General features: G+C 42.2%; 1 protein-coding gene across 1 annotated transcript in view; it reads left to right on the forward strand.

Moving 5' to 3' along the window:
* The window catches only part of SPOCK3 (sparc/osteonectin, cwcv and kazal-like domains proteoglycan (testican) 3), a 193,058-nt gene that overhangs the window by 72,582 nt on the left and 100,255 nt on the right, over window positions 1–20,221 (forward strand). Inside the window, exon 3 of the mRNA XM_015420050.1 lies at window positions 7,020–7,134. Coding sequence (XP_015275536.1) covers window positions 7,020–7,134 — 115 coding nt within the window. The remainder of the gene's footprint in view (window positions 1–7,019; window positions 7,135–20,221) is intronic.

A 20,221-nucleotide genomic window follows, 5' to 3' on the forward strand; every position in this document is an offset into this window, starting at 1 on the left:
AGTCACTGCTTCAGAAAATAGCACAAATAGTAGCCCCTCTAATCATTATCTAAGCGAAGTCATGTTGGTGCAGGAAGTCTCAGTAGCATGGACCCCACTCATGCAGGACTTTATAAATAAAAACCAGGACTTAATACTGTACATGGAAATAAACTGGGAGTCAGTGTAGATCTGTCATGTTTTTAGCTGACTGCTCCCAGATTATGAAACATCTGACCTTCAAAGGCAGTTTACTAATTACTAATTACCTATATGTTGCAGTGTACTAATTACCTATATGTTGCCCAGGTATGATTAGAAAATGGATTACCAGGTGAATTACTGAAGCTTGTGCACCAGCCAAAGTTGTTGAATGACTTTATTGTTTCTCGAAAACAATCCTGAGCCATTAAACCAATTCCTTAAAGGATGGTATCATCTCATCAATAAATCAGAGGGGGAAATTCAACTGAGTTTTTCCTAAATTTAATAGTTGCTGCCAGAATAGCCAGGGAGGCAGTGGGGCCCTTGGACGACCAAGGGGTAAAAGGAGTATTGAAGGATGATAGGGAAATGGCTGAGAAGCTAAATGCATTTTTTGCCTCCGTCTTCACTGTGGAAGATGAGAAGTGCTTGCCCACTCCAGAACCACTGATTTCAGGAGGGGTGTTGAAAGACCTGAGTCAGATTGAGGTGACGAGAGAGGAGGTCCTAAAACTGATAGACAACTTAAAAACTGAAAAATCACCAGGCCCAGATGGCATACATCCGAGAGTTCTGAAAGAACTCAAATGTGAACTTGTGGATCTCCTGACAAAGATATGTAATCTTTCCTTAAAATCTGCCTCCATTCCTGAGGATTGGAAGGTAGCTAATGTCACTCCCATCTTTAAAAAGGGTTCCAGAGGAGATCCGGGAAATTACAGGCCAGTCAGTCTGACGTCAATACCGGGTAAATTGGTGGAAACCATTGTTAAGGAAAGAATTAGTAGGCACATAGATGAACAAAACCTATTGAGGCAGACTCAGCACGGTTTCTGTAAGGGAAGATCTTGTCTCACTAACCTGTTAATGTTCTTTGAGGGGGTGAACAAACATGTGGACAAGGGGGATCCAATAGATATTGTTTACCTTGACTTCCAGAAAGCTTTTGATAAAGTTCCTCATCAAAGGCTCCTAAGTAAGCTCAAAAATCATGGGATAGAAGGACAAGTCCTTTTATGGATCAAAAACTGGCTAGTTCATAGAAAACAGAGAGTGAGTGTAGGTGGGCAATTTTCTCAGTGGAGGGTGGTAAGCAGTGGGGTACCGCAGGGATCAGTACTTGGTCCACTGCTTTTTAACTTGTTCATTAATGATTTGGAGATGGGAGTAAGCAGTGAAGTGGCTAAATTTGCGGATGATACAAAGTTGTTCAGGGTGGTGAAAACCAGTGAGGATTGTGAGGCACTCCAAGGGGATCTGTCAAGGATGGGCGAGTGGGCGTCAACATGGCAAATGGGGTTCAATGTGGCCAAGTGCAAGGTGATGCACATTGGAGCCAAAAATCCTAAATATAAATACACATTGATGGGGTCTGAACTGGCAGAGACTGAGCAAGAGAGAGATCTTGGAGTTGTAGTGGATAACTCACTGAAAATGTCGAGACAGTGTGTGACTGCAATAAAGAAGGCCAATGCTATGCTGGGGATTATTAGGAAGGGTATTGAAAACAGATCAGCCAATATAATAATGCCCCTATATAAATCAATGGTGAGACCTCATTTGGAATACTGTGTGCAGTTTTGGTCACCACACCTTAAAAAGGATATTATAGCTTTGGAAAAAGTGCAGAAAAGGGCAACTCGAATGATAAAAGGGTTGGAACACTTTCCCTATGAGGAAAGGTTAAAGCGCTTAGGGCTCTTTAGCTTGGAGAAAAGACGACTGAGGTGTGACATGATCAAGGTTTATAAGATTATGCATGGGAAAGAGCAGGTAGAGAAAGAGGTACTTTTCTCCCTTTCTCACAATACAAGAACTCGTGGGCACTCCATGAAACTGCAGAGCGGTCGGGTTAGAACAGATAAAAGGAAGTACTTCTTCACCCAAAGAGTGATTAACACATGGAATTCACTGCCACAGGAAGTGGTGGGTGCTACAAGCATGGACGGCTTCAAAAGGGAATTAGATAAGCATATGGAGCAGAGGTCCATCAGTGGCTATTAGCCACAAGGTATAGCTAGGGGCTCTGGGGCAAGTGATGCTCTGTCTTCTTGGTGCTTGGGGGGGGGGGTCAACAGTGGGAGGGCTTCTAATGTCCTGGCCCCACTGGTGGACCTCCTGATGGCACTGGTATTTCTGGCCACTGTGTGACACAGAGTGTTGGACTGGATGGGCCTTTGGCCTGATTCAACATTGGCGTCTCTTATGTTCTTATGTTCTTAATAATGATGGGCACAAACTGGTTCACAAAGTAAAGTTCATCAGGCATCCAGCATGAACATTCCATGAATTTTTGACGTTGTTCATAGTCATTAACTGTGATTCATGAGTGGATACATTTTTAGATAGACTGCCACCACTCAAACTTTACAAAACTCCACAGCAACAAAAAAAAGGAATATATTGTCGAAGACTTTCACGGGCGTAGTTCATTAGTCATTGTAGATTTTCTGGGCTGTATCTATAGCCCAGAAAATCTACAACAACTAAAGAGGAGGAACTTTAAAGCAGCAGTGCGGACGGGATTCTCCAACCTAGGACTGTTTAGGGTTTTTTTTCTCTCTGTGTGTCTTGAGTTTCTGTTGGCTTCTTGGCTGCTTGTCAGTTTCAAGAAGGTTCCCCCCCCTTTGCTGACTTGCATTCCCTTCCCATTTTCTTGCACAGAGCTTGTAATACCCCCCCCGATTTTGATTCTGTGCTAGACATCAATCTTGTTAAGCTGACATTGCATCTCTTTGATTGCACTGGTACTGCTGAGCACTCTGTACATCGCAATGTTTCTGCTGAGCTTGCAAAAATCCCCCCACCACCACCTTCAGTTTTTACTGCAGAGATTCTCTAGTTTGACCTTAGTCCTGTTGGATTTCCACTGCCACTGGTTCTGCTGGGCACATTGCACTGGTTGTTCTGAGCTTGCAAAAATGTCCCCACCTTCAGTTTCTACTGCAGAGATTTTCAGGGACTTTGATTCTGTTCTGTGGGGGTTCTATTGCCCATGTGGGGGGGGTTGGCTGTCCCCCCCTCCATTGGAAACAATGGATGATAGGGGCACCTTCTTGGGGGGGGCAGAACTCATAATCTGTAAATCCAATATGCAGAGAATTTGGAGGGCATATAGAGGAGAGTTGGCTAGAGCTCCACTGTGAGTTTGGTGTCTCTAGCGTGCACAGGATCCATTCTGTATACTCCTGAACCACCTGAACCCATGCCTGTCATTTTCCCAGAAAGCACTTTCCTGGAGGCACATTCTTTGGGGGGGGGCTGTAACTCAGACTCCAGAAGTCCAATCATCACCAGACATGGAGGGCAGGTAGAGGAGAATCAGCTGGAGATCCCCTGTGAGTTCGGTGTCTCTAGCATGTGGAGGGGGGGGTCTGCCATGTCATGAACCAGTTCTGTTAATATAAATCCCCTTTGGTTCATACTTTGTGGTTAGGTTTGTGAGTCCACCACAAACCATGAAGCGAACCACATTTCCCCAGTTCATGCCCATCCCTATGCCAAAATACTGGCAAAACTGGGGGGGAAATGGCAAGAGATGGAACTGGCTTGAAAACACCTTAAAACTTTCTGTCAGGAAAAGACAATGTCATTGTCCATATAAAACAAGGTAATCCAGTATAGGTTTTGAAGTGTAAACTTTCAAAATAATGTAATGTACAAAGTTCCGCAAAGTTGTAGCTGACTTATGGTGATACCATAGGGTTTTCAAGGCAAGAGATGTTCAGAGGTGGTTTGCTGTTGCCTGCCTCTCTGTAGCCAAATTATTTTTCCAAATTGGATCCTAACAAATCCTATTAACAGACAAGTACATGAAGCTAATAACTTTCATCACTCTCTTTGGAAGATACTGTTTCAAAATATGGCCCTTTGAGAACACCTCTGCATCTGAATACTTCCAAAAGAAAATAAAGCATCTGCTTTGAGGCACCGAGGAGGTCCTTTGTCATAGGGACAATGTCATAATAAAAGGATTTACAATGTAGCAAAAGATTCAAATGAAACAGATCTTAAAGTAGCTTTGGGAGACAGGAGTCACCCCTCAACAGTTTCAAATGTGAGTTCCAGTTTCAGTGTGCACATGTCTTGGGGTGTTGTGATGTGCCCTGGCCAGGAGCTCCAAAGTTCGCAGAAATCCCAAGGGAACAATACACAAGATCCTGGTTTGCTTACAAGGAGATTAGTAATAAAGCATCAAAACTTTCAGAAAATGCAGGTTAAGCTCCCATCAGCTGGGCCTAAAGTATGCACACACACAGCAAATCTTGCCCTAATCCCAAACCACATGTCTAACTAAAACTTGGCTTCTTCTACCCTAAATCATTAATTATGCTATCCCAAACACTTGAATCCAGGTCATCTGGCACCTGGCTTCCAGGGTGCGAAGAAACTACCCAGGCTTTGAAGATAAGGGCTGCTAACAGGCATGAGAGAGAGGAAAGTTCCCTTGGGAGCAGCCATTCTCTCACAAGGCTCAGGGCAACTAAGCATCAGCATGCAACAAAGATGGAGTCAAACAGGCCATACAGTTATATTACCTAGGGAAGGGTGTTCACCCTGACCCTGTGAAAGTTGAAAAAAATTAGAAATTTCAGCTCTATCACAGAAGTCCACCAGTTTCTGAGAATGGTAAATATCCTGAGACCTTTCTTGTCTGGTCTGCTAGGTCTTACAAGCCCACTCTATGTAATCTGTTGAGATCAAATAGTGAGCTTGTCTGGACCCAAGTCAGGAACAAGCCTTTCAGATGATTAAAAAGTCTCTAACCATAGAACCTGTTCTACTGGCTTTTTGATCCTATGAGGACATCTCTTATTTCAGACTCTTCTGATTGAGTGGTTTCAGCATTACAACATCAAGAGGATGGCCAACTTTGTTAGATTGCCTTCCCCTCAATAACAGTGTCATAAAAGTGTTATGTCCATTTCAAACAAATCGGCAATTACATGGGCATGTGAATGTTTCCAAGTGTTGTACCTTTGGACTAATTTTATCATTCAAACAGGCCATAAAGCTCTGGTTTTTGTTTTTACAAGCCGATGACTGGATGACCTCACACTTTTGGCTACGGAACTTTCAAATGTGGATAGTATTGTATTTGTCTGATGTCAGTCATTCACCAAGGAAGAAGTTACCATTGTTAATGATCTTTCTAGACAGCCATTGGTAGACTGTGGAAATGTTGTACTAGAACAAGCAGCTACAAAGTTATATCCAGTCAATTGTTGCTTGCCTTCTTACATCAGAAGCAAAGTCACTGGTGGTTTAAATGGACAGAATCACTTCAGACTGCAAGTGAGGGACCATGTTTTTCAAAGCTCCCCCACATTATTTATTCCCTGTAGTGGAAAACCAATGCACTATATAAAGAGTCAGGTTAGAACTTTTTGCTGTGATGTGCTAACTTTTCATTGCAGGGAGCTTTTTGTGTGGGGGGGAGGAATTATAAATTTGCTCCAGCCCCCCATCTGAACTAGTGTTGTCCATCCTCCTACCTCACGATTCAATTATCTTGCTTCGTTTTATATGTCAGCCAGAACTAAGTGCCTTGAAAATATATGTGCCAGAGACTGAACCTCTTATGGTACCAAATAATAAACAGTATTTTAATACTATGCAAATATAATAAATGTGCAAAATGCATACATTTATATAACACACACACACAAACCATAGTGGGTTTTCAAAAAGACTTTTTCCAGGTAATGTTATTTTAAAGAACACTATTCTCCTGAGCATATACATTTTTCATATAAATATGCAAATATTCACAAAGTGAAGTTCAACTCCCAGATTTTCAAAACTGCAACAAAGAATTGACAGGCTGCCAATACACTCACAGTATTAAAGAACCCCCAAATACCAAGCACCAAAAGGGAGAAGAAATTTGTGAAGCTTAAAATGAAACCAGTTAGCTAACTTTTCAAAGATGGATTATCCGAAATTATTCAGTCACCTACTACTACCCATCACATGGCACTCACTTGTCTGTTTCTCATCATTCCACTATAACACATCTGCAAAACCAGCCACGTTAACAGTTAGCATTTTTCAATTTAACACTGCTATATGCTCAAAACAATTACTGAAAAAGCAGTCAGTGCTGCAAAATTTTATTGCTGATAGACGTTTTTTGAGGACTAAGCCATGGCCTCTCCCCAAATATGACAGACACATGTGCATGTGATGTATCCCTTTTTCTGAGGTAAGGAGCCATATCCAAAGATTAAAATGGTGAATCTGTACCTGTCTTCAATCTTTCAAAGAGACAGCAAGTATAGAGGATGTAGCAGCTGCCTACCCAAATCGCTGCAGAGAGAAGACTGTATGAATAGTAACTTCAGTGCCCTGAAAACTTAGCACATTGCATTGGTAATGGTCATTCCTGCAAAAGGTTGTTTTGAGGCAATTCCCCTCACGCCTCAGCTGCAGTAATTATTTTAGACTGACAGCTTCTCTTTGGTTGTGATTTTTTAAAATTAAGTTTATTTAAAATATTTATAATCTGACTCTTTTCCTAGGGAAAAGGGATCCAAGGCAAGTCCTGACCATGGTTCTTAGCAGTACATGCTTGGCAGATGATTTAGGGGTACTCTGCCCTCCTATGTTCTGCCCTTTATTGCATTACACAGCTTTTCCATATGATCGGTTCCATGTGTATCTCGACTGTGTTTTAGCCTGTACATCTTGTTCTTCCATAGTCACTTTAAAATCTTGGGGGGGGGGGTTAAAAAGGATGAATGGGTAACCCCAGTCTTTCAAAGATACTCAGTGGAGTGAAATTTACATTATAAAATATCTTTACATTAAAGATTGTCATTCTCTTTTTATTGTAGTGCAAACTAGAATATCAAGCCTGTGTCTCGGGAAAACAGATATCCGTGAAGTGTGAAGGACGCTGCCTTTGCCCTCCAGATAAATCCACAAGTACAGGCCGAAATGATAAGAGGGGTAAATACTATTATATTTGTCAACAATACAGTCATCAAAGAATTATAATTGTACTGGTTAAAAAGCATTGTGATTAATGGGAATGACAGCTCTTTTTTAACGTACTTTTGAAATAGAAGTTCAGTGGTACATTGTAGTCTAATGTTATTCTATGCCTTTTCTTTTTACTCTGGTAGTAATACATAGTTCCCACCTATATCTACGAAACTAAGATTTTCTGTTTGCTGTCACAAAAACAGCATCATTTATTTCTGTGACTATCTCTCCCCAGTAGAATGGTATTCTTTGGGATACAGCTCAAAGGAGCAGGCTAATACAGTGTGTGGTGTTGTATTGCCCAGCTTCCCGCTCTTGTATGGTTATAACACTTGTGACTGACCCACTCTGGTTGCTACTGTAGTCAACATGGTATGTTTGGGAGGAAGGAAAAGCAAAACATTGGTCTGGCTTGTCAAGTTCATGCAGCAGAACAGTAATTACAGTTGTGTGTGCTTGTGTGTAGTTTAATTAGTAACAGTAATTATTATTCAAAGTATTTCTGAGAGTTTTGAATGCATGAAGCGTTGAAGAAAATTTGTTATGGATGTTCTGAAAAGAAAGCCTACATTAGCATCAGTTACTTTGGAAACTACAGCTTTGCTAAGTACCATGTATCACATCTAGGATGCAGTGTCATTCTTACACATCTCTGTCATTTACTACAACTTTGCTAAGTACCATGTATCAATCTAGGATGCAGTGTCATTCTTGTACACCTGAAGGACAGTCTTACACATCTCTGTCATTTAAAGGGGAAGCAGGCACACTTTCATGTGTCTGCACTTTCTGACCATTCTTCAGGAACAGCTCCAGTTAATAATGCATTGAAATACTTGGTCTTACAGATTGCCTAGGAAAAGATGATTATTAGCAGGAGTGTACTTCCCTAGAAATGTGAAAAATAAATACTCTGAACACAGTTGCCAACTAAGAATTCAGGGACAATACTGAACGTAGGGGCCACATTAAATTAACATTAAGGACTTTTTGCATATGTCTCTCTTTAGCTTCTCTCCCGTCATGCATGGAATGTGATGAAAGTATCCTGATCTAAAACTAACTTTGGTTCATCATCAATCTTCTGTGCAATCTCATATTGGGACAGCGCATGATCAGACCTGCCATCGGAGAGGTCTTTACAGCTAAAGTCCACCAGGAGGTGCTGCACACTGGAGTCAGGAAGCTTCTTCCCACTCAGGGACCATGTGTTCCCATGCAGCAGGACCTCCACCATCAGTTCCTTCTCTGCTGGTGAAGAAGGTCATCTTTTCGAGTCTCCAATTTTCACATTGAAATGTTCCCTCTAAGCTGTGAAGTTTTGTGTGCAAAAATTCTACTTTGTGAGCTACTGGCATTAAAGTTGTGAGCAAGTGATTTGGCTACTGCATAAATTAGTTTGCTCTGGAACCATCCTTCCTGAGCTAAGACAAAAAATGTGTGAGCCGGAGGCTAAAAAACTGTGAGCTAGTTCACACTAACTCAGCTTAGAGGGAACACCGAGGAATTGTTTCCTTGGCTCTCTGGGGTTGTTCTGGTTTCTGAATTATACCATGCCTCAGAAGGCTCTTTCCAAAAATGTACCCATTGTGGAGCAAACATGATCCAAACCAACAAATACGACTTATATCTGTTTTGTTTAGGTGAAGCCACAATGTTCCCAAATGTAAGGTTCTGCCTCCCAGATCCATGTCACAAGCACAGGACCAAATATAATTTTCCATTCTGACTTCTTATTAAACTCTTGAACAAGATCCATACCTGCTTTAGTCTTTCTTGAGTTGTTACAGCTGTAGGTTTTATGCTTATTACGATGCAAAAATTATCTGTATCTTCTTACAAAATCTCTTTTCATATATTCTAAATATTCTAAATATATCATAACAATGTTCATGTTCAGGTTATATCATATTCCTTATCTCTTAGCTCATTTTTTGAAATCAAATGGATACTTTATATTAATGCTATCATTCTAGAAATAACAATATGTAAATAAAAAACAAAGAAGGAAGAATTATCCTTTTCCATTCTGTCTTCATGATAAAATCTTCATTGCAATTTATATCTATTAGGATATAATTAGCTTTCCTAATGAGTCACAGCCATCTTCTTTCATATGTCTTTAAATACTATAATTTCTTGGTATAAATATTGACATTCTTGTCCAAATTTATAACATATTTCTATTTTTTGGCTTATATCTTAACAGCACCAATTTACTTTGTATTTATATTGACATTCATCTTAGTATGATTTTATTAATTCAATTTCAGCTATAACTCATTTTAGTCAATTACACATAAAGCAAAAATTCTCTGTATCACTCTGATTATAATGATTCTTTTCCTTTTTTCTGTTACAGTCATAATTCTGTGCTTTTTCTCTTTATATATGAAAAAATTGCTTTTACATCTATCTATATTCCATTGGGAAAATTATCAGACTTTGGATAAGTCTGATAATTGGCCCTGTGAAGCTTCTTACTTCCTCTTTGGGTAGAAATATCAGCAAAGCTTCTTGTAAATTCTCGTTTGCCATATCCACAATTAAAAAGTTAATCATAGTTTTCATTGGTCTGTTGATTTGTCCTGTGTAGCTTCTAGATCCCTTTTTGGCTAGAGAGGTCATTCCGTGAGCTGAATCATCTTGACTGAAGTCCTGTTCTTTAGTTTGAGTCTGTTGTCTCTGCAGGTCTTCCCTCTTATTTACAGTTTCCGACTGGATCTGCTCCTTCCCATAGAGTCTCTCAAAGGTTTCTTTGACCGCCCATTGAATTTCATCCTTAAGTATCTTTTGGAATTGTTTCCAGGAAATTTGCAACTCTTGTATAGTCTCTGGGTCCTCTGGTTTATCTGCCTCTTTACACCCGTTTTGAAAAGCCATTTTCTTAATATGTCCAAGTTTGGGACTGTTCCGTGGAGCCAGCAATCTCTATGCTTGTGTTTACAATGAGTCTCACAACGCTGCCTAGTGTTCCAAAATAAAGAACTCAGTAGCCATATTAAAATCTGGGATTCAACATAGACCAAACAATGTGCAGTCTCTAAGCATACCCAGGAAACAATCAATCCTTTACAAATTTTTAAAAGTAAAAACACAGTCTTATATAAAGGACTCACAAAATCAGTGTAAGTTATAATCCCTTTTACAGGAGACGCTCTTTGTCAAAAATGTTAAACCAAGTCTTTTCCAATTTGCAATTGATAAAACAAGAGGGGTTCTACCTGTTCAAACAGTTCACTCAGAAGTTTATCAAATTAACTTCTATCATAGAAAAATTGTTAGAGATATTTAAATGTTCAGAGACCATAGTCCACTCTGTCCCCAACGGTATTTGATTGATCTTTATGTCCCAGTCTCTTTGCGGCTGCCCACAAAAGGGGGGGGGGAATCCCCGCTCTTAGTTTCCTTAGCTTTTGGGGAGATTGAAGGGGCTTAATCGGGAGGTCATTAAAGGTTTGTTTGTTGCATTTACAGGTACTCACGGTATAGATCTTATCTTCATTAATGTTATGATGAGGCTCAGTATTTGTGCTCACAGCTTGTGCAAAACATGGCTACCACGTTTGCTCATCTCTGTACTTCTGCTTTGGGATGATTTCAGGCTGCCAGCTGCTTGCTGTCACTTGCAGGGAGCCTGAAACAAGTCCCCTGCTCTTGGACCTCCCTCCGAGGTCCAGAGGGATTCGGGAACCCCAAAAATCCCCTTAAAAAGCATGGAGAGTTGGCAATTCTCGGCAGCACCCCAAGAATCAACTGTGCCACTGTACCACTTCCGGGTTCTCCGTTTTTCTCCATGTTTCTAAGTTCTGCATGGTTTCCATTTCATCAGTTTTACAATTATTAAAGTTTAAATGTTGGTTTATTGTCATTGATTTGAAGGATGCTTACTTTCATGTTTCTATCCATCCCCAAAACTGCAAATTTCTATGTTTTTCTTGTGGGATGTGGGTATTTTTGGTCTGGCCTCAGTGGTTGCCTATTTTTGTTTGCAAGATTGCCATATATTCCCCTACTTAGACAACTGGCTCTTGGAGGCAGACTCCAGAGACCAGTTACTGAGACCAGTTACTGCTCCCACCGTGGCGTAGGTGCTTGCTAAGAAGGGAGTTTTAGAAATTCAGCCCCTAAGTGGGTAAAAAGGGGGGAAATGTGTTTTCCCCATTGATTCCTATGCAGCTGCCAGGCAGCTCTCTCCCAGCACCCCCCCCCCACTCTCTGATTGGTCAGCTGCAGTGCTCAGAGTTCTGAGGTCGGTGTCTGTCAGGTTTAGGAGCAGGACCAGGGTATGAATGTTTATGGGGAGATAGTAAAGGACATTTCTGGGAGCCATTTCAATGTGTGCCTCCCTCATGAACCTGAAGAAATGTCCATCACATCACCACTCCCTCACACCAACTCCCACTCACACCTCTCATCTCTTACTGCTCTCAAGAAAGCTCCTGGCAAATGTAGAGCCAGAAACACCAACGCTACAAGGAATGCAGCAAAGACATTTGCACATAGTACTCCTGCAGTGCACTGAACTGCACAGGCCAAGTACCAGCGAGATCACCCTGAGGTGCTCAGAATAACACAGTCTCCATATGAGCAAAACAATCCAGGAACACAAGTAGAGAGGCCATCACTTTCATGAAAGGTGGCAGGAGTTTACTTAACAGACGATTGCTTCTTAAATGGACAGTTCTATGTGGGCAATTCAAAGTCTTAAAAGATGATGCTGTTAAAGTGCTGCACTCAATTTGCCAGCAAATTTGGAAAACGCAACAGTGGCCACAGGATTGGAAAAGGTCAGTATACATTCCAATCCCAAAGAAGGGCAATGCCAAGGAATGTTCAAACTATCGAACAATTGCACTCATATCACACGCTAGCAAGGTCATGCTCAAGATCCTACAAGCTAGGCTTCAACAGTACGTGGATAGACAACTGCCAGAAGTACAAGCTGAGTTTCAAAGAGGTAGAGGAACTAGAGATCAAATTGCCAACATTCGCTGGATTATGGAGAAAGCAAGAGAGTACCAGAAAAATATCTACTTCTGCTTCATTGACTATGCTAAAGCTTTTGACTGTGTGGATCACAACAAACTATGGCAGGTCCTTAAAGAGATGGGAGTACCAGACCACCTCACATGTCTCTTGAGAAACCTGTATAAGGGCCAAGAAGCGACAGTTAGAACCGGATATGGAACAACTGATTGGTTCAGCATAGGAAAAGGAGTACGACAAGGATGTATATTGTCGCCTTGCTTATTTAATATATATGCAGAGTACATCATGCGAAATGCTGGCCTGGATGAATCACAAGTGGGAATTAAGATTGCTGGGGAAAAGATCAACAACCTCAGATATGCAGACGATACCACTCTAATGGCAGAAAGTGAAGAGGACCTAAAGAGCCTCTTGCTCAGGGTAAAAGAGGAGAGCGCAAAAGTGGGCTTGAAGCTCAACATCAAAAAAACTAAGATCATGGCATCCGGCCCCATCACTCCTTGGCAAATAGAAGGGGAAGTCGTGGAAGTAGTGACAGACTTCACGTTCCTGGGATCCCAGATCACCGCAGACTGTGACTGCAGCCATGAAATTAAAAGATGCCTGCTCCTTGGGAGGAAAGCAATGGCGAACCTAAACAGCATGATAAAAAGTAGAGACATCACCCTGCCAACAAAAGTCCGCATGGTCAAAGCAATGGTATTCCCAGTAGTCATGTATGGCTGTGAGAGTTGGACTATAAGGAAGGCCGAGCGCCGAAGAATAGATTCTTTTGAACTATGGTGCTGGAGAAGACTCTTGAGAGTCCCTTGGACTGCAAAAAGATCAAATCAGTCAATCCTAAAAGAAATCAACCCTGACTGTTCCCTGGAAGGCCAGATAATGAAACTGAAGCTCAAATACTTTGGCCACCAAATGAGAAGGGAGCACTCACTGGAGAAGACCCTGATGCTGGGAAAGATTGAAGGTCAAAGAAGACGAGGACGGCAAAGGATGAGATGGTTAGACAGTGTCATCGATGCAATGAACATCAAATTGAGGAAACTTCAGAGGCCGGCGGAAGATCGGAAGGCCTGGCGTGATCTGGTCCATGGGGTCGCGAAGAGTCGCACTCGACTGTGCCACTGAACAACAACCAGAGTAAGCTCACCAAGCAGCCTGGTGATCCTAGCACCTGAGGGCAGAACCACCAATGTGGTCCAGAGAGTGGTCTTTCAGTAGTGAAAAAAAAGTACGTCTCACAATCTTCTCTGTTAGAATTCCTACACCAAATGTCACATTTCAAATTTCACATCATCAGTATTATAACTGGATTTATGGAATTTAGATACCATAGCGAAGCATGGGTAGCAGGCTAATAAGAACATAAGAGAAGCCACAGTGGTTCAGGCCAATGGCCCACCCAGTCCAACACTCTGTGTCACACAGTGGCCAAAAACCAGGTGCCATCGGGAAGTACACCAGTGGAGCCAGAACTCCAAAAGCACTCCCACTGTTGCCCCCCAATTCATGGTGGCTCTCTCATGACAGTTTATCCCAGGGCATCTCCTTCGGCACTCCTGAGCATGAAGTTGTCCTTACTACAGATGCTTCACTCTGAAAGAACGTTCCTAAGGTGAAGGCACTTTGCCCTAGGAACATTCTTTCAGAGAATCTCTTGCAACTATGTTATGATACATTGGTGAAAATTAATGAAATTGTTGATACGTACCTGTTGAAATAACAGACCCAGAGTCGCTGCTTTCATCCACATTTGGAAGAAGAATAGTATTGAAACAGTAGAACATTCCGGAGATCATCATCAATTTCACCATTTTCAGCTACCTATGTGCATATAGATATATGCAGATTTTTTGTACACATTTTTGCATAGAATTTTGTGATTGCTATTCTTCTTTTTTTCAGTCCAAACTAAAAGGCCTGACAGAACAGAGAGAATTTTACTGATTTCCTTAACATTGCTATAGAGCCATTTAGAAGGTATGTAGAATATAAATTCAACTTTTCATCCAATTTAACTATACAAATACTAAAGACTCTGGCTGATTTCACACAAGGAGCTGCGCTGCCATCACACCTCTCTTTGCCCCATTTCCATTGGTCAATTTCCCACTCGAAGCCGTGTGGACGCATTTTGACCCACAGCTTCACCCGATTTTCCCCGCAGTTTTGTGATCCTGTTTTTTGAGGATCACAAAACCGTGGGGAAAATTGGGCAAAGCCGTGAGTCAAAATGCGGCCATGTGGCTTCAAGTGGGAAATTGGCCAATGGAAACAGGGCAAAGGGAGGCGTGATGGCGGTGCAGCTCCTTGTGAGAAATCAGACTCTTATTGGATAAAAAGCATATTTGTTTTTCTTTCAAAACTTACCTACTTAAATTCAGGTGGTTAGCCATGTTGGTCTGAAGCAGCAGAACAAAGTTTGAGTCCAATGGCATATTTAAGACCAAAAAAGGGACTTCCGGTTTATCGCGGCATGCTGAGCAGACTCACCTCCCGGACCTCCTGGGGGTAAAGCTGCACACCAGCAGGAAGGAAGGTGGGCGAGGCATCGCTACCCCCCCCCAGGAGCCTGGCGAAGGGCTCCTGGCCAGGGGACTCCTGAGAGGTCACCTCTTCGCCAGTGCGATGCTGGGGAATCGAGGTGCTTCTCTGTCCCGACGGTCCCTCTGCTGAGTGTCCGAACGGAACTAGTGATGCTGACCGGGACAAGCGCTGGAGATTGAGCAGCTAAAACAGAGGCTAAGCGAGGTCGTATGACCAAATATGAACAGTGAGTCGGACTAAAGCATATTTGCTATTTAAAAAGAAAGCTCCTCACCCCACAGAATAGAATTAAAGCGAGCAGGGGAGAGGCCCCTCCCTTGCACATAAACTTAAAAGCGAGACCCAGGAGCGGAAGCAAAAGTGATAAAATCTGTTGGGAAAGACTTACCAAGGCGCATATGAGCGTATGAGCGCATATTCAGGAACTTTAAATTTTTTTTGCGAAAGTAGACAATCCATAAAGATGGCGGGGAAGAGGACTGAGAAAGAGAAACTTTTAAAATCAAAAGTAGCTGAGAGCTCATGACCGGAAGGAACCACCGAGCTGGCTAAAACGTTGGCAGAGTCCCTGCCCCCCCTGCTGGACCAGATGACTAATCTCAAGGAATAGTTGTCAACAATTAACCAATGTATCACTACTCAGCAGACACAATTGAATGAGACTCAAAATTACAGAACAAACAGCTGAGAAAGTGAAAGAAGTTGACACCGCTGCTCAAAAGGTGAAGAAAAAGGTACAAAAATTGGAAAAGAAGCAAGTGTCTACAGAAGAACAGCTTTTAGAACTACAAATGGAGAAGGCAAACCTGGTCATTCGTTTCCAAGGTGCCCCAGAGACTAAGGGTGAGAATCTGAAGCAAATGATGAGCGAAGCATTAGACCCAGTGACAGATTTGAAGTTGGAGTTGTTGATGAGCGAGATGGATGTGGCCTATAGGTCATATTCTGGATATATAAAGAAAAATAATCTGCCTGGGGAAATAGTAATAAGATTCTCGAGGAGGCACGTGAGGGATTCAATCCTGTGAGCGACAGCTGGGTCACCCTTGAAAATTGGGGACAATACTATCAGGATCTTGAAAGATATCCCATTTGAAATAAGACAAAGTAGAAAGAAATATAAAGATTTAATCCTTTTTCTTCAAACAAATGCAATAGTGTACAGGTGGCTAATTCCGGAGGGCGTAACCTTCAAACTTCAGGATAAAAAAGAAAAGATTGACTCTGTTCACAAAGCACGGGAATTTCTGAGAATCCAGTTGGGAGAGCCAGAGGAACTGGGAAAAGAGAAGGACAGTAAGTCCAGTGGCGAGCTGGACTCGGGGTCTTCTGGAGAGAACTCTCTTTCGGAGAAAGGGGCAGCGGCCCCTAAAAGTCCTTACAAACTATGGGAAAGACAGGACAAGAAAAAATGAAGGCTGAAGGACTCTGAATTGTGCTTTTGAAAATATTACTGTTAATAATGAGATGCTTTGGGGTCTTTTTTCCAACAGTTAAATTTAAGACTTAAAAGTTACATTAGCATATCTGACTAAGTTCATAAAATTGTTAGCGTTTCAAGGGATAACTTTGTATTTAAGCTAATTTGATGATCTCCTCCCTTGGGTTTTTAGTTAGTACTGGTTATCTTTTCTTTCTCCTTAACTGTAGTTCCTCTCCCGTCTTTTCATTGTAGTTTGTAGTCCTTATATAAAATGCAATTAAAAAATCCCCTTCGGGGGGCCAAAAAAAAACCCCCAACAAAGTTTTATTCAAGGTATAAGTTTCCGTGTGCATGCACGCTTCTTTAGATACAATGAAATGGAAATTACCAGTTTATACATATAGGTAGAAGGTGAGCAGTAAATTATCATACAGCATAATGAAGATGCTTAACAGATTTAAGGAACAAACAGGAATAACAAGCTTAGTTTATATGGTTACCATTTGTTTGGGTTTAATTCTGGGAAGAAAGCATAGTGACGTAAATAAATATGCCAAAATTGGAGATTGATGGGCAGATATATCCTTAATTGTGGAATGTTGAGAGTAATTACCTGTGACCCTGCAATTATGCTCCATCCATCTCAAGCACGGGGGCAACTTTATACCATCTTTTTCTTTGAAGTGGGGCAATTGGTTGTAGAGAGTTTACAATCTCCTTCCCTTACTCTTCCCCACAACAAACACCCTATGAAGTAGGTGGGGCTGAGAGAGCTGTGAGAGAACTGTGACTGATCCAAGGTCACCCAGCTGGCTACATGTGGAGGAGTGGAGATTCAGACCTGTGTCTCCCAGAACCTAGTCTGATACTCTAACTCTTATGCCACAGTTGCTCAGTTTAGATATTATGTGAATGAATTTGATTCAATCTCTCTCCCCCTTGTGTCTGGAAAGGCAGGTTTTTTCCCCTGCTATTGTGAGAAACCATATTTTACCATTACAAACCAGGATTCCAAAAGTGATTTGAACCTGGTTTGCAGGGGCAAGCAGATGTAATAAATTATTTCACTATGTCAGGGCTTCAGGGTTTACATTAGTGAACTGTTAAGACTCATTCACTTGGTAGCAAACCATGGTTTGTGGTTATTATACCAAAGCCATGTTACAGCAAACTGAAATGATATGTGGTAGAAGCAGGGAATTTGGCTACTTCTACTTCAGACAAATATAACAAAACATTTAATTAAGAACTTTACTTATGTCTCCCCCTTTTCACTTTGTAACGATTTATTAATATGCACTTGGTGTCACCCCTTCAGAATACAGTGTGCTGTATATCTAGCAGTAGAAAAGAGTAAGAGTACAGTAGTACTTTAAAGACTAACAAAATCTGTGGCAGGGTATGAGCTTTCATGAGTCACTGCTCACTTCTTCAGATACAGCTAGAATGTGAATTCATCTGTTCTATATATTGGAAAGTGGAGTGATTTCAGATGTCAAATGACATTAGCAGGCAAATGACAATTGAAGGTGTGATCAGATTAGGTCTCCGATAATATCTGAGTTGGAATGTCAATTAATGATATTTTCAAGATGGGCAAATCCAAAGCATTTTCTCTGATCAAAAAGTGTGTCTTAGAAATCAATTACAGTAGTCTGATCCTGACAGCCTGCAGAGTTTGCTCACCCCTATCTTTTGGTCTTTCTTCCCCAAGAACTTTACCCCCCTATATGTACTATTTTACCATCCTATGTTACCATAGAACTTTTTTTGTTCGCAAGCTTGAATATTATTCCTACAATGGTTTTACAAGGGATATTTTTGAGTAGGCCCTACATAGGTTGCCAAATTTATTTGGCCTACCGCCAAAAGGCTGCTTTAGCTAGGTTCTGGACTCTTCTTTCTTCATGCTTTCACCACCCCTTTATTTGTATTCAACACCCCCCAATTGCATCCAAGGCTCCGATCACCTACCTGGATCATTCCAGCACCCTCAGGGGGCAGTATTGACCACTTTGGGAACCAGTGGATCCTTCCATGCCTTGCTTGAGTGCAGGTTCTTTGAGATTATAAGATATTGCTATATTTTTTTAATCAACCAACCACCCCCTACACTTTGGAAATCCTGGCTCTTTTGGTCACCAATAAGGTTCCTAAGTTTACTCTAGCAACTGCAAAATTTGTCTTCGTCCTTTTAGCCCTTGCATCAAAAAAATAAGAAGCAAGTATCTTCTGCTGCTCAAGATCTGTGAATCAATGAGCTTCTAAGGGGATAAAAGGAAAGGATTAGATTAGGTGTGATATGCAGAGAGGTAGCAGGCATGGAGAAATCAGCATTGGTAATGAGACAGGAAAACTAGGTCTCTATTCAATCTAGGTGGGTGCATTGTCTTGAGCTTCATTATCAGTTGCAATTCAGCAGTCTCTCTAATCTCCTTTTGAAATTCCTTTGTAAGGGAACTGCTACTTTTAGGTCAGCAACTGAATGTCCTGGGAGGTTAAAATGTCTCCACACTGTTTTTTCAATGTTGTGGTTTCTGATGTCAGACTTATGTCCATTAATTCTTTGTTGAAGGAACTGGCCTGTTTGTCAAGTGTGGAGAGTGGAAGGGCATTACTGACACGTGATGGCATAAATAACATTAGAGGATGAGCAGGAGTAGGTACCTGAGTTGGTATGGCTTGATGTTGTTGGGTCCACTGATGGTGTTGCTAGGATCTATATGAGAGCAAAATTGGCATCTTGGTTTATTGCAGGCCTTGGTACCCGAGTACATGTTATTGTTAAGTAGTAGTTTACCATTGCGGGTGATAAGTTTTTTTAGGTTAGCAGGCAGTCTGTAAGCAAGAAAAGGTTGGCCCCCCAGTGCCTTTGTGAGGGAAGTGTCACTATCAAGCATAAATTGTAGGTCACTATCCAGCATGGGTTGTAGGTGATTCATAATGCATTGAACTTGCTTGAGTTGTGAGCTGTAGGTAACCACAAGTGATGTTCTGTCATCATTTTCTTTGGGCTTAATTTGTAGCAAGCTGTCCCTGGGTATCATTCTGGCTTTTATCTATCTCACCATCTCAGGAGGATATTGTAGTTGCAAAAATGCTTGTTGCAGATCCTTCAAGCAAGTATCTCTGCCTGAGGGGTTGGAGCAAATGCGCCTATAGCGTAGGGCTTGGCTATACAAAATGGATTGTTTGATGTTGTTGGGGTGGTAGCTGGAGGCATGTAGATATGTTTGCTGATCTGTCGGTTTCCTGTATAATATGGCACTTATGTGTCCCTCATGTATCCATACTGTGTTGTCCAGGACGTTTACTTCTTATGTAGAGTCAGGGGTTTTGGGGGGCCGGAGTGGAGTCAGGGGTTTTTTTGCTCCGGCAGCCCAGGAGCCAGTGGCGGCAAGCCCCACCCTCAGCTCCCCACGTAGAAGTGCTGGGGCCGGGGGGAGGCGCTGAGAGCCCCGCCGCCAGGTCCCCCGGGTCTGCGCTGAAGCGCTGGGACTGGGGGGAGGCGTGTAGAGCCCCACCGCTGGGTCCCTCGGGCCCACACCAAAGCGCTGGGGATGGAGGGAGACACAGAGAGCCCTGCTGCCGGGTCCCCTGGGCCTGCACAGAAGCACTGGGGCCGGGGGGAAGCGTGGAGACCCCCACCACTGGCAATGAAGAAGTAAATAAAGGATCTGCGGGGTGGGGGTGGCGGGGGCTTTATGGGGGGGTAGAAGAGCCTCCCTCACTCCATCCCTCTCTTTGCCATCTTTCCCTCCTTTCTTCTTTCCTTCCTTTTCTTTCTTTCTTTCTTTTTTTCCCTTCTCTTCCTTCCTTCCTCTCTTTTCCTCCTTTCCTTCTCTCTTTCTTTCATTCCCTCCTTTCCTTCTCTCCTTTTCCCTCTTTCCTTCTTTCTTTTTGTCCCCTCTTTCCTTCCTTCTCTTTCTTTCCTTCTCTACTCTATCTCTTTCCTTCCGTCTTTCCTTCTTACTTTGGCCCAACTCTAGTGAGAAGGGGTTTAAACACCTTCTCCCCCCCCCCCCGCAGCCCAGCTGGGGAAGGGAAGGGGGGAATTTTGAAGATGCCTTCCCCCCTTTACTTCCCCTT

The sequence above is a fragment of the Gekko japonicus genome, unplaced genomic scaffold, assembly GCF_001447785.1.
Source record: "Gekko japonicus isolate JY-2015 unplaced genomic scaffold, Gekko_japonicus_V1.1 scaffold329, whole genome shotgun sequence".
NCBI lineage: Eukaryota > Metazoa > Chordata > Lepidosauria > Squamata > Gekkonidae > Gekko > Gekko japonicus.